General features: G+C 43.8%; 1 protein-coding gene across 4 annotated transcripts in view; it reads left to right on the forward strand.

Annotated features, from left to right (window-relative positions):
• The window catches only part of TRIO (trio Rho guanine nucleotide exchange factor), a 356,945-nt gene that overhangs the window by 245,615 nt on the left and 89,739 nt on the right, over nucleotides 1–21,591 (forward strand). For all 4 annotated transcript variants that reach the window (XR_012000490.1, XM_072752731.1, XM_072752732.1 and 1 more), the window contains 6 exons: nucleotides 4,644–4,736; nucleotides 7,397–7,508; nucleotides 9,419–9,609; nucleotides 11,528–11,629; nucleotides 15,336–15,478; nucleotides 15,968–16,067. Coding sequence is in view for 3 of the 4 variants with exons in the window: in XM_072752731.1 (XP_072608832.1) it covers nucleotides 4,644–4,736; nucleotides 7,397–7,508; nucleotides 9,419–9,609; nucleotides 11,528–11,629; nucleotides 15,336–15,478; nucleotides 15,968–16,067 (741 nt within the window). In the remaining variant the exon portion in view is untranslated. The remainder of the gene's footprint in view (nucleotides 1–4,643; nucleotides 4,737–7,396; nucleotides 7,509–9,418; nucleotides 9,610–11,527; nucleotides 11,630–15,335; nucleotides 15,479–15,967; nucleotides 16,068–21,591) is intronic.

Raw genomic sequence — 21,591 nt, forward strand, 5'->3', positions numbered from 1 at the left:
TTGAACCAGCCTTGTGTCCCAGGGATAAATCCTACTTGGTCATAGTGAATACTTTTCTTAATGTGTTGTTGGATCCTATTGGCTAGTATCTTGTTGAGAATTTTTGCATCCATGCCCATCAGGGATATTGGTCTGTAATTCTCCTTTTTGGTGGGTCTTTGTCTGGTTTTGGAATTAAGGTGATGCTGGCCTCATAGAACGAATTTGGAAGTACTCCATCTCTTTCTATCTTTCCAAACAGCTTTAGTAGAATAGGTATGATTTCTTCTTTAAACGTTTGATAGAATTCCCCTGGGAAGTCATCTGGCCCTGGACTCTTGTGTCTTGGGAGGTTTTTGATGACTGCTTCAATTTCCTCCCTGGTTATTGGCCTGTTCAGGTTTTCTATTTCTTCCTGTTCCAGTTTTGGTAGTTTGTGGCTTTCCAGGAATGCGTCCATTTCTTCTAGATTGCCTAATTTATTGGCGTATAGCTGTTCATAATATGTTTTTAAAATCGTTTGTATTTCCTTGGTGTTGGTAGTGATCTCTCCTTTCTCATTCATAATTTATTAATCTCATTCATGATTTAATTTATTAATCTCATTCATGATTTTATAATTTTAATAATTATATAATTATTAAACTTCTCTCTCTTCTTTTTAATAAGGATGGCTAATGGTTTATTTGTCTTATTAATTCTTTGAAAGAACCAACTCCTGGTTCTGTTGATCTGTTCCACAGTTCTTCTGGTCTCGATTTCGTTGAGTTCTGCTCGAATCTTTATTAACTCTCTTCTTCTGCTGGGTGTAGGGTCCATCTGCTGTTTTTTCTCTAGCTCCTTAATGTGTAAGGTGAGCTTTTGTATTTGAGTTCTTTCCAGTTTTTGAATGGATGCTTGTATTGCGATGTATTTCCCCCTCAGGGCTGCTTTTGCTGCATCCCAAAGATTTTGAATGGCTGTATCTTCATTCTCATTAGTTTCCATGAATCTTTTTAATTCTTCCTTAATTTTCTGGTTGACCCTTTCATCTTTTAGCAGGATGGTCCTTAACCTCCACGTGTTTGAGGTCCTTCCAAACTTCTTGTTGTGATTTAGTTCTAATTTCAAGGCATTATGGTCTGAGAATATGCAGGGGGCAATCCCAATCTTTTGGTATCAGTTCAGACCCGCTTTGTGACCCAGTATGTGGTCTATTCTGGAGAAAGTTCCATGTGTACTTGAGAAGAATGTGTATTCAGTTGAGTTTGTATGTAAAGTTCTGTAGATATCTGTGAAATCCATCTGGTCCAGTGTATCATTGAAAGCTCTCGTTTCTTTGGAGATGTTGTGCTTAGAAGACCTATCGAGGGTAGAAAGAACTAGATTGAAGTCACCAAGAATAAGTGTATTATTATCTAAGTATTTCTTCACTTTGGTTATTAATTGGTTTAAATATTTGGCAGCTCCCACATTTGGGGCATATATATTGAGGATTGTTAAGTCCTCTTGTTGGATAGATCCTTTAAGTATGAGATAGTGTCCCTCTTCATCTCTCACTATAGTCTTCGGGGTAAATTTTAGTTTATCTGATATAAGGATGGCTACTCCTGCTTTCTTTTGAGGACCATTTGAATGGTAAATGGTGCTCCAACCTTTTATTTTCAGGTTGTAGGCGTCTTTCTGTCTAAAATGAGTCTCTTGTAGACAGCAAATAGATGGGTCCTGCTTTTTTATCCAGTCTGAAACCCTGCGCCTTTTGATGGGGTCATTAAGCCATTCACGTTGAGTTACTATTGACAGATATGAGTTTAGTGTCATCATGATATCGATTCAGTCCCTGTTTTTTGTGGATTGTTCCACTGAACTTCTTCTTAAAGGGGAATTTTAAGAGTCCCCCTTAAATTTTCTTGCAGAGTTGGGTTTGGAGGTCACATATTCTTTCAGTTCCTGCCTGTCTTGGAAGCTCTTTATCTCTCCTTCCATTCTGAATGAGAGCCTTGCTGGATAAAGTATTCTTGGTTGCATGTTCTTCTCATTTAGGACCCTGAATATCCTTTCTGGCCTGCCAGGTCTCTGTGGAGAGGTCTGCTGTTACCCTAATATTCCACCCCATAAAAGTCAGGGATTTCTTGTCTCTTGCTGCTTTAAGGATCTTCTCTTTATCTTTGGAATTTGCAAGCTTAACTATTAAATGTCAAGGTGCTGAACGGTTTTTGTTGATTTTAGGGGGGGATCTCTCTATTTCCTGGATCTGAATGCCTGTTTCCCTTCCCAGATTAGGAACGTTTTCAGCTATGATTTGTTCAAATACATATTCTGGTCCTCTGTCCCTTTCGGTGCCCTTGGGAACCCCAATTAAATGTAGGTTTTTCTTCCTCAGGCTGTCGTTTATTTCCCTTAATCTGTCTTCATGGTCTCTTAATTGTCTGTCTCTTTTTTCCTCAGTTTCCCTCTTTGCCATCACCTTGTCTTCTATGTCACTCACTTGTTCTTCCACCTCGTTAACCATCGTCGTTAGGACTTCTAGTTTGGATTGCATCTCATTCAATTGATTTTTAATTTCTGCCTGATTGGATCTAAATTCTGCAGTCATGAAGTCTCTTGAGTCCTTTATGCTTTTTTTCTAGAGCCACCAGTAGCTGTATAATAGTGCTTCTGAATTGGCTTTCTGACATTGAATTGTAATCCAGATTTTGTAACTCTGTGGGAGAGAGGACTGTTTCTGATTCTTTCTTTTGAGGTGAGGTTTTCCTTCTAGTCATTTTGCTCAGTGCAGAGTGACGAAAAACAAGTTGTATTGGGAAAAGGAGAAAAAGAGAAAGAAGGAAAGAAAGGAGAAAAAGAAAAAAGGAAGAAAGAAAGGAAAAAAGAGAAGAAAAAGAGAAAGAAAAAGAAAGGGAAAAAAATAGGGTGGGGGAAGCAAACAAATCAAGAAGCAAAAAAAAAAAAAAAAAAAAACTACGTGGGAGCATCTTCCGATTCTGTATACTTTAAGTCCCGTGAGTTCCCCTGGAACTGGTCCGTGTCGCTGGTCTTCTGGGGGAGGGGCCTGCTGTGCTGATTCTCAGGTGTTAGCACTTGGGGGAGCTGCTCTGCCCCTGCCTGGTGCAGGGCTCAGTGGGGGTTGTTCACCCCGTGAGGCCCCGGGAGGAAGCCACAGTGGCGGGGGTAGCTCTGGGACCCTGGAGTCAGCTCCTGCAGTAGCTCCGGGGCTCTCCGTCTGCAGGGCCTGGGGGCTCCGGGGCGGGGCCGCTGATCTCAGTTCCAGGCAGGAGCGTCCTCGCTGTCCTGCGCCCTCCCGGCCTCTGCCTGTCCCGGGGAGGCCGGATCCTGGGCTGTGTCCCGGCGCCCTGTGCTCCGGGGCCTGCGCTGTTAGATTCGCGCTCCCGCCCCGCAGCCCCCTCCGCGGAGCCGCCGCCCGAGCCCCTCCGAGCTGCTCCGGGTCCCGCCGAGCGCTGCAGCCCTTAGGGAGCTCGGCGCACTCTCCCGGGGCGCAGGTGTCTGTTAGTGTCCCAGGGAGCCCGAGGGCACCCCCGCCCTCCTGGGTCCTGCTCCACCTCCCTGCGAGCCCCTTTCCGCCCGCCCGGGGAAGGTCGGTGCAGCTCCTGCTCCTCCGGGACGGATCTCTCCTGTCCTGGGGACACTCGCCCCGGCCTCAGCCCGGCTCCTCGCAGGGCCCCTCCCCCTTGGAGGCCTTTTGTGTCTTTATTTCTTCTTCCCCGTCTTCCTGCCTTGATAGAAGCGCGAACTCTTCTCACTGTAGCATTCCACATGTTCTCTCTTTAAATCTCAGGCCGAATTCGTAGATTTTCAGGATGATTTGAAGGTTATGTAGGTAATTTGGTGGGGACAGGTGACTTGGGGACCCTACTCTTCCGCCGTCTTGCCCCTCCTCGAATTGTTGAGTTTTAATCTAATCTGCTTGGGGTGTAGGTGATGAGCCATTTGGTGATTTCTGCAGCCGGCACGCTGTAGAGAGAGCTGCGCCGTGAATCACCATGCAGTGCGGGGCTCCTGACGAGCTTAATCAGAATGGCAAACAGATTGAGAATACAAACGTGATGGTTTTTAAATTTCATTTGAAGCATAGAATATTAGAAGATAACACCCCCCCCCCCTTTTTATTTTTTATTTTTTTGAGAAGAGTGGTAACAGCCAAGATAGCGCAAGCACAGCTGGTTGGTGTGGCAAGTCTGGGCTAGAAAGTGGTTGAATTGTGAGGGCAGGTGGACTGCCTGCACGATTCGTGGGTGTGTTTGTGAGGGAGGGGCCCTGTTAGGGGGAGTCAGTCCGGGGGAGGGGGCGCCCATGGCTGAAGCTTCAGGAGCTGGCCGCACTGGGGGAGAGATGGTGTGTCCCGTCTGTGGCTCAGGGTCCTGTGTCTGAGTGGGACCAGGGCTGGCACCGGGGGTTTGCCAGACCAGGGCAGGCCCAGGAGCTGGGAGCCGTTGGCTTTGCCTGTTTTCCGTCTACACATGAAAGCACTGCTACCTTCTGGTTCAAACTGGTAACTCATTTTTATGTTTAGCATATTAAAAGAATAAGTAGTGATTTCTACTTTTATTTCTAGGACAATAGTGATATGTGTATATTCCTTTTAGAGGTAAAAAATGTACATTTTTAGTACATCCTATCTAATTTTTAATGTTCATCAGTATATATATATTTTTTTCTTAATTCAGGAAATACAACAACGGCATGGATTAGCCAATTCCATCTCTTCCTACCTTATTAAGCCAGTTCAGCGAATAACGAAGTATCAACTTCTTTTAAAAGTATGTATGAAGCATCTTGTGCCTGCAAAATTTTATGAACTGTGCATTATGGTTTTGACACTTCTGTTTATGTAAATTACCCTGAAGTTTTAATATCTAGACAATTTTTTTTTAATTCATTGCTGTTTGTTACCCTCAGCACAGCAGTTTCTCAGCACAGCAGGTAAACAAGGGAGTATTCCTTGATTATGCACCTGAACTTTGCTGACTGACCCTGGTCCCTAACATAACATAAACTGAGAAAGGAAAGAGAGATTGTCAAATCTGGGTCACTTAGAACCTGTGTGCCAGGATGGCTTGCTGCCTATGGGACAGGCACTGTCTATATTCTTTGCATGCATATAAGTCCACCTCCTAACAGTGCTGGTCTGCAGGTCTGGAAGTGAGCCCATGAGGGTGCGGGCTGTGTCCACAGTCATCTCTGGGTTTCTGTTACCTGGACTCAGCTCTAAACCTAAGTGGGGCTAGTGCTCAGGTAATTCACCCTCAGGCAACTTCCTGTTATGTCTGGTCACGTGTCACACACATATTTATGGAATATGTTGTTCATGCACATCCCAAGAATTTGAGTCAAACTGACCTCTACTCTTTCTTGGTAAGGAAAGATTACAATTAAAATCATCTTGTAACTATGTTTGGTGGCAGATGTTAACTAGACTTTGATCATTTTGCAATATATACAAATAATGAATCCTTGAAAGTAACATAATGGTATGTCAATTATACCTCAAAAAACACATTTGTAATAATCTAGGGACTTAACAGTGGTATAGAAATTCAAAGAAAAGTTAGACATTGTGATGGTTGTCACAGAATGCATGGTAATAATTGATGTACATTTTCTTTTTTTTTTTTTTTGATGTACATTTTCTTGACTAAAAGAATCCTAATCTACAACCTCCACCTAATGATGTTTACCCCACTGTTTCCTTGGCTCAAGAATGTTATTAAGCATCAGAATGTACCAACTGCCCACACCTCCTGGGAATAGTATTTTTTGAATCTGACTGTCTCCGGTGCTGCCCAAGCACAGCAGTAGGAGATGAGGATCTAATTTTTCCGGATAGAAAAGAAGTTCAGAGGTGGAGTTACGAAATCCTGAGACTCTTCCTTATCTTTTTTTTCACTGAGAAAACTCTAGAAACATGGTGATATTCTTTTGTGAAAGTGATACAATCATGGGACAATTCTGTTGGGAAAGCTCTCCTGCACTTTCGTATCAAAATCCAATTAAGTTCTTAGATGACCCTCACTATAGGAGTATGAGGTTGCCACAAACACGAAATAGAAGTCAGGAGGTTAAGTTGTTTATTTTCACGTTAGCCCTTTGCTTTTTACTTCTGCAAAGCCAGTGTACCTCTTGGTGTCCTCAAGATTTAAGAATTTTGTTTTTAGCATGTTTCCACAAAAGCTCTCTTTGTCAGTGATCTCACATCTAGTCAATCATTGTTAAAGCCGGGCTTTATATATAAACCTCGCATTATTCTGCCCAGCGGTTCTTCAACAGAATAGTAATAAGCTTTGTTGAGATCCCCAATGAGGAAAGATTCTGCCAGTGAAGTTAATTTCTGTACAGAGCATTTTTAAGCACGTTATGCCAAGCTGCTTAGAATAATAGGTAAAAACCATCTGGACATAAGTGAAGGTGCTTGTTTGGTGCCAAGTTGCTGTACCAGTGTCCAGTAGGAGATCAGAGCTGACTGCAGTGCCCTGGCCCTCTTGTGGACCATAAGGACACAGAAAGCTGTGGTTACTGTTACTCACTGACTATAACCATTCATACGCAGGTGATAAAATATCTCTGACCCTGCCAGAAAGTGCATTTATTGTCTTTGTTACCTTTAATTTAATAGCAGATGTTCCTCCAAGTAGATCAGAAATGTAATCACACTGAGGGAGGTGTGCTTAAGATCATTAGTGCCTTGCCAAACATCCTGCACACAAAAGGCTCAGCATTTAACTATAGGTCCTGGTTCAGTGGTGCTGCTCCTGCTCGTGACCTGGGTGTTTCAGGTTAGAGGGGGCATGGCATTAACTGCCCCAAAGAGTTCGAAATCACACTGGGCTGCTCAGGAACCGTAGCAGTACTCGCTGACTCTGCTGGGACCTTCATAAATTTTTTTTTTTAAATTTTCATTTATTTATGATAGTCACACACAGAGAGAGAGAGGCAGAGACACAGGCAGAGGGAGAAGCAGGCTCCATGCACCGGGAGCCCGATGTGGGATTCGATCCCGGGTCACCAGGATCGCGCCCTGGGCCAAAGACAGGCGCCAAACCGCTGCGCCACCCAGGGATCCCTGACTCTGCTGGGACCTTCAGATAAAACCAATGGCTAACTATGTTTTGCTGTGCTAATGAAGTATTTTTATTTGTCATTTTTGAGGCTTGGCAGTTAATGTGTATACTGATTTCATCTTAAACTGTGACTGCACTTGGCTTGCTCTGATCTGAGGAAGCATCCTGATTTAAGCAGGACAGACCCTTCCATCTATTGCATAAAGAGACAGTAATTCCTTTTCTGTGAGAATATGTGCCCAGTTGACTACAGTCTGTTGTTATCTTGAAAACCATGGATTCTTCATAGACTTCTCTTCTGCAAAGTTCTTGCTGGCAGAGCTTTTGGTCTTTGGCTAGTTCATGGTGTTGGTCTCTTGCAGGAGCTACTTACTTGCTGTGAGGAAGGAAAGGGGGAGATAAAAGATGGCCTGGAGGTGATGCTCAGTGTGCCAAAACGAGCCAATGATGCCATGCACCTCAGCATGCTGGAAGGTAATGGGCTCTACAGGTCCCTAATAAGCATCTGTACCCTTTCTACCCACACTGTTTATGAGTGGATTTCCTGTGCCCCGAAACACTTGGCCTCATTCCTCTGTGTTTTGTTAGGAATTAATAGTTTAGATGTGAAGACCTTCTTTCTTATTTTTTGCAGATTTATTTATTTATTTTAGAAATATGTGTGAGTGCACTCAGAAGTGTGAGTGCACACAGGTGTGGTGGAGGGAGAGAGGGAGGGAGAGAGAGAGAGAGAGAGAATCCTCAAGCAGATTCCCTGCTGAGTGTGGAGCCCAGTGCAGGACTGGATCTTACCACCCTGAGATCATAACTTGAGTTGAAATTAAGAGTCGGATGCTTAACCAGCTGTGCCATTCAGGCAGTCCAAGTATCTTCTTTTTTAAAAGAACTGGTTTCATTGCTTCCCCTAAGAATCACATAAAGTACTTCAACCTCATTAAGAGCATGTCCTTGTCCACTAACTGGAGAATGGCTGTCCACCCTCAGAACCCCAGTAGCACCTGTGTCACTTGCTTTAGGCAATGTGGTGTCCGAGTTAGATGGAAGGAAGGCAGGCAGGCAGGCACCATCAGTCCCCTGTAATTATAGAATCCTTTAAAATGCTTATTGTTTCCCCACGTCTATATCCATTGTATAACTTGCAAGAGTGTTGAACACGGCAGTGTGTAACACAGCAGCATGTAATATGGAGAAGAGAGAGTCAGAGAAATAAAAATTATGGTTGCAAGTGAAATTTCCGTGTAGGCTATTTCTGTGTTACAGAACTTAACTGTTAGAATGAGGGTACACAGTTATTTACAAGAAATAATCCTGCCCCAAATGCTTTTTCTAGCCCCTGTTTATCTAGTTGGAACAGAGGTGCTGCTGTTTGTAGTAGAGACCCCAAAAATCAGAGGGTCTCTTACTCTGAAGGATCCCCTGAGCTGGGGTGGCAGCCCCTCGGGGCATCCTCAGGGACTCAGGCTCTGTTCTGTCTACTTTCCCTCCACAGCTCCAATGTTGTCTGGTTGTGGCTGGGTTGAGGGTGTGTCAAGACCATGTTGACATTACATCTCGCAGGAAGAAAGTAGGGAAACCGAGGGGGAAGAACAGTTGCTATAAGGGCAGAAACTGGAAGTTGTACGAGGCCTCCCCATGTGCCTGAGCTTGGGTGCACGGCTGTCCTGACTATAGAGGGGTTTCTGTCTACAGAAGAAGGGGAGAGGGTAGTTGAGAGAGAGCTAGCAGCCCCCATCCCAGGCATCAGACTGCTCTGTGAAGTCCTGGTAGCTACAAGTCCATACCATGGGCCACTTCCATGAAGAGATGAGCAGACCGAAAGCCACCCCATGGCCACAGTGTGACTGATGCACGTGAAGAATTTTGCAAGGATGGGAGAACTCACTGAGGAAGGCCAGACCAGAGCCTTGAGGAAGGGCTGGGATTGCGGTGGAATGTCCAGGAATGGCATTAGGCCAAAGAGGCGGAGGGCTAGGTGCGGGCTAGGAGTAGGCAGTGGCCTGGGGGGAAGGTCCGTGGACCATTCTGGACAGGAGAGGAGGTCTGTGTCATGGAAGGCCAAGGAGAAATAGAGTTCAATCAATCTCAAATGGTGTGAATGTCACCCCTAGGGAGATAGAATTTAAAGAGTAAAGACATGAGGAATCACTGCCCTTTTTTTTTTTTTTAAAACAAGGGAAAATATATGCAGTCATGTTGTAGGAAGAATTATCCTTTGTCAGATGGGGTCGGTGCTGGGAGTCTAGAGTGGGGACCCAAACAGGAACCTCTAATCTGAGATTCAATGGATGGGCATCAAACAAATGTTCACATCATCACAGTGCTGTCCTGTGTATCTGTTTAAATTTTCCTTCAAATAATTATGCCTCCTTGTTTTTATGTTGTAGGGTTTGATGAAAATATTGAGTCTCAGGGAGAACTCATTCTACAAGAATCCTTCCAAGTGTGGGACCCAAAAACCTTAATTCGAAAGGGTCGAGAACGGCATCTCTTCCTTTTTGAAATGTCCTTAGTATTTAGTAAAGAAGTGAAAGATTCCAGTGGCAGAAGCAAGTACCTTTATAAAAGCAAATTGTTTGTAAGTATAGACGTTCAGAATTGTAAATGTAAAGGTAACACACTTTGCCATCTTCTTGCAGGTAGAAAAAAAATTACTGTTGCTTCCAGGTTAACCTCCCAGACTGTCCTGAAATGTGGAGCTCTGGAACTGTGAGGTTTTCCTCTTCCACAGAGAAATTCTCTGATGGTCTTGAGTCCACTAGAGGGAGCTCATAGGTTTTAGCTTCACTAGATAGGAAACATGCTTTTTCTAAATTCCATTGACTCTGAGGTTGAAAAAACACTTTTTAAGTGAATTTAAATTTATCTCTTGTGTGTCCTAACTAACTTTACAAATAACTTGATCATATGAGACTATGATCCAGTTCTCATAACATTCTAATTAATTTTTCTTTCACCAACATTGGAATATACATTAAGCAGCCTTCCTGGGTGGCTTGTTATGGGTTCTTAATGATGAGGTGTGATATTTTTTCAATAAAGATGAATGTGTGAAAAATAACTAAATTTATGGTTCTTTACAATAACAAAACATGGTTATTAGAGAAAATATATATAAGCAGATTTTAAAGATCCACAATCCCATCTGTAGAAAAAGCACTCACTATCCTTGAGTGCTGTGTGGATACTGTATTGCATTCGAATTCTTTTTTAACTTGTGAGTGTACTTTTTGGCAGAACAACATACCTGATACCTTTTTCCCCCCACAAGTAGCAAGTCCAAAGAGTCTCTTTATAAAACCCCATGTTGACTCTCAGGGAAGTCTCAAGCATGTGTTGTCCTCTGGGTCTGCTGTATTTCTGTGTTCCCTTAGTGGGAATATCTCAGGGCTTGTCAACACAGAGCTGCTTGGCAGGGTCAGGCAGGGGGAGGATTGGGCAAAACTAATTAAAAATCACCATCAGAGAAAGAATAGAAAATGTAATCTAACTTGGTTTCTTCTTTACACAGGGTATGATCGGTCACTTATAAATATTGGTAGATATTTAGAATTTGGACATCTACATTATGTATTTTTAGGTATCCACATATTAATCAAGTTCCCAAAGTAATAGAATACTACCATTGTAGAAATCATCTTAATAGTAATCTGGAATTGGCAAGTTCAAACTAACAATTTTCATACTATTTTCTTTGGCTTATATCCTGTTTGAGATTGTCTTTTGGCTCATAGCCTACCTTACATCATTTTAGATCATATTGTAACTGGAAAGAAAAAATGCAGCATTGCTGGCTAGTAATTTCACTAGCTGGCTTTAATCTATCCTCAGAGACCAAGCTAGTCTGTTTTAGAAGCTGATACATCTTCATTTAATTTATCTTTTAAAAGTTAAGTTTCCCTCAGAGGCCACAATTATGAATCACTTCCTTTGCTGGAGAGGGCAGGACATGCTAGGGGTACACTTGACCGTGGGGCAGGGACAGAGAGAAATTTTGTCTCTTAGCCCTTAAAATTTTTGGTGAAATCAAAGTTAATAATACTCTTGATGAACAAGTTGGAAAATAACTGAACCATGAAGACATTTGCCTTCTGCGAAGCTACTTCGCTCATGCTAAAAATGCATGATGGCAGCTCCTTTGCAACTAGGACAGATTCATTTTGTTGTTTATGAGCTGAAAATACTCCACTCTTGATTTTCCAGGTAACAGGATTTTTAAATACTTTGATTTCCTGCCTCTGGATTTGCTGGTTGACCCTCATCAGGATGTCCAGTAGGGGTACACAGATGAAGTAAAAGGGATGCAACCAATCATGGCAGCCTAAGAATAAAATTTTCTCATTTTACCTAAACTAAGATCTGAGGATTACCGTCAATCTAAACTATGTTATAACCTGGCATGACTACAGGTCACCAAAACCCGTTTTCTTGGCCTTTATTCTGTCTCCTGCTGGCATTTTACTGTCATCTAATTATGTAATTACCTTTTTATCCAGACCTCAGAGTTGGGTGTCACAGAACACGTTGAAGGAGATCCTTGCAAATTTGCACTGTGGGTGGGGAGGACACCAACCTCAGATAATAAAATCGTCCTTAAGGTATGTTCATTTGAAACTTGGGAATGTGCTGTGGGACAAGTTTATTGTGGCTGTGTGTGCTCTTCTTTTTCCTGTTATTGAAACATACTGGTTTTCATATCATTTTATTTGCTCTGTCTTCTGTTGGGATTGGTGATTATCACAAAAAGAATTGTAGAATAAACTCAGTGTGGCATTCTGGTGGTAAAATGCCTTGAGCTAAACTTTTGCTTGTCTATTAAAGGTCAGATGCAGAGAGATCTCTTTAAACTGTCCCATTCTTTCTGTCTGAAGAAGAATTAGTTGATTCTGTCAGAGATGGAGGAAGTTGAGGTACAGGAGGAAGGAGATGCGGATCAGCAGCTCTCACCACACATGTCACCTTTTCCACAGGGAAACAGGCACCTGATGGACTTGTGGAAGCCCTAGGCAGTTTCAGGGCTGAATGGGCGAAGAGTCTTTATGGGGTCTTTATGGGACCCCAGGCTCTTTGGCTTTCTGGTTAGGAGGCAGAGAGAAAAGGGGGATAATGTGATCAGTTACAGGAGTTGGTAATGTTAGGATTTAAGTGTTCAAAACCACTAAGGATGCTTTTTGGAGATTAGATAGATGGATAGACAGATACGCAAACCCCCACCTATATAGAGGCAGGGGTTTGGGTATTTGATTTGAACTCTACTTTTGTTATACCAGTCTCTCTCCTAGGAAAGACATAGAGTTTTCAGGGTGTCTTGTGCACTCCCTCCTTCTGTGTTTGAGGAAATACAGATGGAATTGTCTTTTTTAGCTGTCGGGAAAGGCCATAAGTAATTTCAGGATGTTTTGTGGAAGATGTTGCTGAAGATTTGTAGAATATTGGGAGATGAGCCAAAAATTTAATGTGACTCTGGTGTATGAACTTGCATGCCAATGACGCTGTCTCATATATTCCTTTTAATCTCTCACCAGTATTTCCAGCAACTATGAGTTACTCATCGATAACTTGCTCTTACAGAATTTGTGCTTTAGTGAAAGCCATTGCGTTTCTAAGGTCTTTATTCCCATGGAAATGATGGATTGTTTTGCAATGAATATATGATTACCAAGCCAGTGTGTTCTTGTTAGTATTGGCATAAAGCCCTATAAAACATAAATTGCACTGATAGCTAAATATTAGATAACTGAACTTTTCTAAGCCATAAAATTTTAAAGTATACTCAAAACCATAAAATTTCCAACTCACAGTATTTATCCAGATTAGCTACAGTGAAAGATGTGAAAGAGTGCATCTGAAAAATAGTGCCAGATACTTTAGCCAGATATGGACTACTTTCATTTAGGACATAATAAAATACTCATGATGCAATTGAAGAATAAGACTTCTTGCAGGCTTTATCAGACAAAAGCTTTCTTAGGGGAATTTTGGGCAATGTTTCTCTGCCTTCCAAGGAGAGACTAAAAGAAATGATGTCTTCATTCATTTTAGAGATTGCTTTGTGATGGAGGTGGTGGTGGAGACAGAGGTGGTAGAGAGATGGAAGTGGCGGTGGAGGAGGAGGAGATTGATGTGATGATGGAGGACAAGGTGGTGGTGGTGATGGAAATGGAGCTGGAGGTGCCAGCTAAGATGGAGATGATGATGGAGATGGTGACTGAGGTGGTGGAAATGGAGGTGGTGACAGGGGTGGTGGTGGAAGAGAGAGTGATGGTGGTGGAGATGGTTGACATGGAAGTAGGGGGGTGGTTGAGATGGAGATGGTTGAGATGGAGATGTCAGTGGAAGGTGGTAACAGAGGCGGTGGAGGAGAAAGCGATGCTGGTTGAGATGATGATGGTGGTAGAGGTGGTGGTATTGGAAGTGGCGGTAGAGATGGTTGACATAGAGGTTGGGGGGTGGTTGAGTTGGGGGTAGTGGTGGTGGAGGTGTTTGAGATGGAGATGGTGGTGGAAGTGATCGTGGTGGGGGAGAGAACGGTGCTTCTGGAGCTGATGGTGGCAGTGGAGGAGGTACTGGTGGTAATGACAATGATAGTCATGGCCTGGTATTGTAAAACAAAACTGTGGTCTTATTTATGTCGTCCTCTGGAAAGGAGAACCTTGTTTCTCAATCCTTCCTTAAACAGATGGAGACTATCTACCAAGAGTCTGAAACAAACTATTCTCATCTCTTAGACAAGTGGAAACTTTTATTTAGTATTTAGCCGACTTGCCTTTCTTTTACTATTTCTGAAAAATTGGCACCTGTTTTCCTTGTTTAATTTTTTCAGGTCAGGAGAATTCCTCTCCATAAGTGTAATAATTGTTTGACTCTGTTCAATCATAAGCGTTTCATTTATTTCTGAACCATAGTAACAGTTTCCTTCAGTTTTCTCTAAACTCTGCCAAATGTTCTTTCTTAGGTGCTTCTCTTGGTTTAACCTGAAGTTTGTATTGGGCATGTAAATGCCAGTAGATTTGTAGTTCTCAGAGTTTTGCCCCCTGAGACACCTCTGTTTCCTGCACAGACTTCCATAGTCCCTGGTCACCCTGCCTCTGGCCCCAGAAGAACGTGGGTTACTACTGTCCCAGTCTTAGGTCTGGGAAGGGGGGCAAGAGGCTCCTCCTATGATCCTTCATTTAGTTCCCTTTTCTAAGCCCAAGTGACTTTAAAGACATATCCTCCAGTTAAAAGGTTTTATGTAGGAAAAAGATTCTCAATTTTAAGTTCCTTTCCCAACATGGGCTTTGACTTTCTGTTTTTGAAGACAAGGTGTGCCGTGAGAAAAGACTCCCTCTCAGTCAGGATCTCAACTATAATCCCTCTGACGACTGTTTCAGTCATTTACAGGGAATTATGCTTATGTCATAGGAAGTTGATGTTTTCCACAAGGAAATTAAAAACTGTTACTAAGGCCCAGAACATGCAAAAAGAAAAAAAAAAAAAAAAAGACTCTTGAGACTAAGTTAAAGGAAAAATATCTGGGAAGAGTGCTGCCATATGTGTTCATTCAACAAATGCTTATGGAATATCTACTGTGTGTCATTTTCAGAAAATATTTCTTAAAAGTTGTAATGGGGTTGAGGTAAATGCACCATCTGTAATTGGTAGTAGTTTAACTGGTTCATGCTACTACTCTAACTAGAGGCAGGAGAAGGCACAGCTTGGGGGCACAGGCTCTGTCATCCATGGTGCCATCCATCCAGAGCGAGCCTGAGAATCCCAGCTGCCTCATCTGCCGGCAGTGTGACCCTGGGCACGTTTCTGACGTGCCCGTACCCTGGCTCCATAAGGGGCAGTGGGAGTGACCCGGTGCAGGTGGGCATCTGCAGCTGTTGTTAGTGAGTACAGAGGATGAGGCAGCAAGACATGTGGGCACCAGCACTTGTGGCTGTGAACTACCGACCTTTGCCTAAGTAGCTTCAGAGACACGTTGCTTTGGGGTTGGCTGCACTTTCATATTTACCCAGAGCTGCTTAGAAGGTTTTGGGGCTGGAGAATGATTGATTCTTAAAGTATTCAGAGATCTGGAGTAAGATCTCTGCTATAAAAGAAAAATTGGTTCAAAAAAAATAAAAATAAAAAGTAAAAGAAAAATGGTTTTGACTGGAAAATATTCCAAATGGCAAATTAAACATGGGATGTGGTTGCTGTTCTGCCATAAAGTTTTCTTGAAAGTGGGAAACAAGGAATGTGGGAGACCGGAGTGCAGTTAGCGTGGGTTCTGGAAAGGTCCACTCTGTATCCTGACTGCCTCTCACACCTCCGAAGGCTTCCAGTATAGAAAACAAGCAGGACTGGATAAAGCACATCCGCGAGGTCATACAGGAAAGGACCATTCACCTGAAAGGAGCCCTGAAGGAGCCCATTCACATTCCCAAAACGGCGCCGGCCACCAGACAGAAGGGCAGGAGGTCAGTGCTGGCGATTTGGGGTGCATTTGTCTTTCTAGTAGGGAGGGAGCAAGGCAATGTTAACTTACTCTTTTTCAAAGATGATTTTTCTTAAATATTTTGAGGAATATTTTTTTAAATACGGTGTATGTATCACATCACTCTTCACAATGAAATTGCTTTGTCAAGACAAGAGCCTCCTTCAGCTTAAAGTGAATGAAGGGCTGTATGCAGATGCCTCTGCGCCCCTTTCCCACTGCACGCGTGAGTCTGGATGCATGGGACCCAGATAAGCTCTGTCATGTCTCAGATGTTTGTGTTTCTCGCTTCTGTGATGGAAATTACCACAACCGCATCTTACCGTTGTGCGCATTACACAGAGAACATGTGCGGGACACTTGGCCTGGTGCACAGCACAAAGCTGCACAGCCAAGAGCAGCCTGGCTTCACTCACACCACACTGGAGAAGTCCAGCAGTGTCAGTAATGAAAAGTTTGTTTGCTTCTTCAGGGATGGAGAGGATCTGGATAGCCAGGGCGATGGGAGCAGCCAGCCTGACACAATCTCTATCGCCTCAAGGACGTCTCAGAACACACTGGATAGTGATAAGGTGAGCTGTAACCAGCACTTTCTTTGTGGGGCAGGGGGCAGGTATGGAGGGAGGGGTAACTAGTCTTGAATCTGATAGGAAGCAGCCTGTTTCTCTGTACATATGATACTTCATCACCAACATTTTCAAACAGTCACTATGAGCTGAGTGGTGCCAGGCACAGAAGCAGGGGCACAAAGTTGGAGTGTCAGGGGTAAAGTCTGAGGGTTCAGGAAAAATTGCCTGCCCTTCCCAGTGTCCTTACATGGTTTTTCTATCAGAGTGTTCTAGGACAGGGGTCTAAGCTTTATAATTTTACATTATGCAGAAGGACCTATTATTTTACATTTAAATGCTACGCAGAGCCCTGATGATAAAAGTGGAGCTGCTCTGATTAAAGCAGGGGTGCCGGCATCCTCAGGTTGGCCCTGAGGCTCCTTGTCAGAACACAGGTGCCACAGAACGCAGGAAATGTGCCCTGGTAGGAGCCTGCGCCAGTGCCGACCATTAGGAAGATGATCGGATTGCTATCAGGGAACGTCCATGTAGCTCTGCCTTCTACGAAAGGAGTGTAGAGTAACTGTCTCATGGTCTGTCCTGATACAATCCCCAAACTAACAAAATAAATCGACAGGAGAATTTGGAATCCAGGCTGACTTGAGGCACAGTTAACCAGAATCCTCTGTAAAAGCCAGTGGCAGGGTGGGGGGGAACGACATTCATGTCTGCTAAATAAGTCTTCTGTTCCCACTGAGATGAGCACGTGTTCTGTTTCTAAATTGCTAGACCAATTTCTCCAAAAAGGTTGACAGTAAATAGGGGTTTTATTTAATGCACCACCAGTTCAGGATTCCTGTGTTTCCCACTACTGGTGCAAGCTGTACTTTCTTATTGAGACATTCGTCCCAACTGGGGGGACATGGGAGTCTGTTCTGTGCCTGGTGCCTGCACAGCCCCTTGTTTGTAGCCAGGAAGTGTCCTGACTTCACTGTCCATTGGAAACAAGTGCTGACATAGGAGAGGGTCTAGTATCAGGGACTGTTTTAGATGGCAAGTCTCAGAGGCCCAGGTAATGGGCTTGTCTCACTCGATTTTGCAGTGGATTCATGGTATGTAATGCACTTTACTGGAGAGAAGTAAGTGGGTTTAAAAGTACTGCTCTCCTACAACGATTTCTTTTTCAAGATCCTTCTGGTTTGAGTCATTTTGTTTTTTTCTATTCTACTTTTTGAGTTCACTAAATTCTAAGTCCTAGAACCTAGAATGATGAGAGTAATAGGATGGAGAAGAAAAACAGTCTCCGTTTATTTTGCTTAGAGACAAGTGACAAGTTTGTCTTGCCAGTGTTGGGTAATGAGGAAGAAGATAAATGACACATCATGCATCTGGTGTGTAATAGCTTGTTTCCTGCAGCCCTACTCCATAGCCAATTAGTTAAAGTTTGAACTTGGAAACCTTTTATTAGAATAATTCTGATTATTTTCTTTAAAAAAGTTGAGGTGAGTGAGTTCTCTAACTTGTCTGTTTACACAAGACTTCCACCTGAAGGAAATAATAAATAATGTTGGAAAGAACAGTAGCTCAAGTGGAGGGGAACATTCACCTTCATTCAGACTGCTCCCAGACTTGCCGTGGTGAACATCAGCACCCCAGCCATCGATCTGCCCTCAGACCCCAAGTTCACATTTTTACCAAATAGATTCTCATGGATCTGGTCTGGGTTTACTCTAGAAATTAGTTTTAAAGTTACTTTTTAGGAATAAGGTATTTGAATGAAATTGCCAAAGAGATCAATAAATGGAAAAACTTTTGGTAAGACTTTTCCAGAGGTTGGTCCATGTTTGGAAAGGGTGACTTTTTTCCGGTGGTATATGTGTAAATGGGTGGATGGCAGTGGTAGTTTGGAAATGCCCCCCTCGTGTCTGGTAAGGGGCTCTGGCTCCCATTCCCACTCTGAGATGGAGTTGGTCCACTGCGTGCTGTGCTTTCTGGCCTGTGGAATATTCCTGTGCTAGTCCTCCGTTGTAGCTCTGGTGCTCTGTTGTGTGGCTGACTGCAGTCACAGAAAATAAGCTCTATCCTGTGGTTAGGAAGAGTGTAACTAGTTGTGCTTCAGATCCGTTGTAGTATAATAGGGCTTATGTGAACTTGTACTCAGGCTTATACAAGTCCTACAGAAAAATGAGGCATTGTCCTAAGGCTGTTGCTAGTAGGACAGCAAATTCTGTTTGTGCCCAATGAGAGAAGGGGAATGAATCACTACCAGAAAAGTACGGGTTTGTAGGAATTAACCATTTTACCCTCGCAGTCTATCAGGGTGTTAGGCTTTTTAAATAATCTATTAAATCTCCTCCCTGTGGAGGTAATTCACCATTTTCTGCTTCCCTCATCTGATGCATTGTCTTCAGACTTCATGGTGTGGCTCCGAACTCCCCAAGGACCACTTGTGCTCATACAGCCACCGCCCCACCGCCTGAGCGTTGCAGAGGCTCTCCCTGGTGCTCCTGGAGAAGCCATGGCAACAGCCTCCCACTCAGCAGCTCACAGCCTAACGTTCCCGTGATTCCTAACCTCTGGAAGTAATGACACTCCAGAACTCGTTTCTTAAGTGGACCTGGCATGTACTTCCTTTTATACCCCTCACTGAGACCATAGGTCCTTGATAGGTTCCAAAGTACCAAAAAGGAAGGGATGAACTATCTTCCTAAGACTGTAGAACTGTAGCGAGTTACCTTCTTCAATTCTTAGGGTCTGTATCTGGGATGAGAGTAAATAGCATGTGAGACTTCATGATGATAACTCAAAATCTGGAGTTTGGAGAGGACATTCCCATTTAGCCATAGGAGAAAGAAGGAATGTGTTTGCTACCACATGAATGCCGGCATTTGTGTGTTCTCTGCTTCCGGAGGGTTTTCTTATTACTCTCTCCCCATCTTAAACTTCTGGTAGATGCTTCAGGGTCAGTAGAGGAGTCAGGAAAATACACTTGAAAATTAGGAGACTGTATCGAGTCAGCTTGTAAAATGCACTGTTTGAACTGGGCTTAGCCAGAAACCCCCTTCTCTCCGATGGCAGTAACTTTTCTTGTCTCGGGGTACCTTCCACCCTGCATATTTCAAGTTTAAGCAGCCTCTGATGACACAGGCAGATAGATCTGGGGAGGGAAACTACTTAACCATATTCTTTCTGTTGGACTTAATTTATGATGTCTGTTATGAGTTAGTTGTTATCATGGGCTTTGGTTCCATTTCAGAAACTGGTGGGGGAGATGCTTTTGACTTGGCCTCTTGGAGAATTTGTAAGGGAACACGATCAACCCAGTGCTGTAGTAATTCTCAGATGAGGCACACAGGATGTGTTTTGGAAGAGTCTGTTAAGGAGGGGCTCCTGAAGACGCCCTCTTTCCAGGGAGCACTGTTCCCAGAGCTTGAGTAGGCAAGTCACAGATACAAACCACATGCCCCATGAGCACATTTCTTTCTTTGAAAACATCAGCTTTAAAATATGCCATCTCCTTGTTCCAAAAGTAAGCTTAGCAGTGATTCTTGCCCATACTCATGGTACTTGCACTGATAAAAGGATCTTATGAAAATATAATTTGGATTCCAAAGAAATCAAATGGTTGCCAGATTCTTATCTCATATATCCTGAGTTTGTCTCCCTCAGGCAGGGAGGAGAATGCTGAGCCAGCCTTCAGGACACTTAGGAGATGAGGGAGGTTGGATGACCCTCACAGGGCCACCCAGCAGCAGAGAGCTAGAGCCAGGAACGAAATGTGGATTTAATTACCTGCTAGTGTCTAGAACTTATTATTTCACATTAGCACTGGATATGGAGCTAAATATTTTTAGTGTGTTAAAGAAGCATTTTTGACCTTTTTTCCTTTCATTTGCCTTATTAGTCTGTGGTTTATTTTATATAACAAAAATTTATATTAAAAGGAAAATAGAAAATACGGGATTCAAATATAGGCTACTGTAGAACCAAGCATCCCGAGGTCAAGATTTATCACCAAGGCAGATGAGGGAGCCTGTGGAAAAGCTGACCCAGGCCTTCAGGGGTCAGTGTGCACTTTCTTTCACATTGTTGAAGGTAACGCAGTTCTTATTTTTAATGAATGAGAAATTCAATTGATACTGATACTTGGCATGAATTGCCCTGAGCTTAGAATATGAACATATGAGCCACATGTTTAAAAAAGTAAATGGTTTCAATTACTCTTTTTTTTTTTTTTTAATTTTTATTTATCTATGATAGTCATCAGAGAGAGACAGAGAGGCAGAGACATAGGCAGAGTGAGAAGCAGGCTCCATGCACCGGGAGCCCGACGTGGGATTCGATCCTGGGTCTCCAGGATCGCGCCCTGGGCCAAAGGCAGGCGCCAAACCGCTGCGCCACCCAGGGATCCCGGTTTCAATTACTCTTAATGAAGTTCTGCATGGCTCTGTGTTGGGGAGATGAGATTTTATGTACTTTAAAAGTCACCCAACTTTCTCTATGAAATGATTTTCTAATGATAGGAACTTGGTGGGATTTATGTAAATCACAGTGTATGCTTTAAAATGTGGCGGAATTCACCTGAGAAAGGAAACTTGCATTGAGCCTCCTCAAGAAATGCCACCTGCTTCCTTCTGGCCCGCCTCCCTTGCATACCTGGCACAGAGCGGCCCTCCCAGGAGCCAGGTGAGCGCTGCCTTTGAGCTCCCGCAGCTTGCGCCTGGTTCTCCCCCTGGCTGAAAGTGCTGGAAGCAGGAGGGCGCCATGGCTCGGGGGAGAGCTCAGGCTGCCAGCCTTGCCAGAGCTCTCAGTCTCCCGGGACCTCACGTAGGTTTGCCCCTGTGTGGATGTGACTGTAGTCCTTTCACTCAGAAGCCTCTCTTCAGGAGTTTTAGTACCTCCGGACAGAAAACTCTGGACTCTGCTCAGAGTGTGGCCGAGCAGCTATATGGAATAGCAGGTGGTTAAGAACAAGGAGGTACCTGCCAGCCAGACCTCTGGGCTCTGCTCCTCAGCAGCCTTGGGGAACGAGCTCACCTGTCTATGCCTCGGGCCCCTCATCTGTAACTGGGAACAGCACTTCCACTCCCCCATAGGGCTGTGCCTCGCCTGTACTGCGCACGTAATGAATATTAGCTCTGGCTGTGTCTTCATCGTTACAAGTGCTGCCTCTCCCTCCTTCTGGGACTGTTGGTCTTCATTGCCAGCTGTTGCAGGTTTTTGCTATCTGTGTTGGCCACCCTGTCTCTGTATTTGCCTGCTTCTGATTGCGGTGGATTTGGAGCTGTGTTTGTTAGGAGCTGGAAGCTGCCCTAAGAATTAATTGCTCGGTGTTAGTGCCTGGAGTTAAGCATTGTGGTGTCTCAGCAGTAAATTACTGCATAGCAAATGGGCTGACATTGAAGAGGGGGACTCTCCCTCAAAACATCTTCCCCCCCAACCCACCCCACCCCCGCCTCACTCAACTTTGACCCTCGGAATTAGCTGCACTGTGGCCATGCCGTGTGCATATAAAATGACTGCGAGCTATTGACAGGTACACCTGGAT

This window comes from Vulpes vulpes, chromosome 3, assembly GCF_048418805.1.
Source record: "Vulpes vulpes isolate BD-2025 chromosome 3, VulVul3, whole genome shotgun sequence".
Lineage (NCBI taxonomy): Eukaryota > Metazoa > Chordata > Mammalia > Carnivora > Canidae > Vulpes > Vulpes vulpes.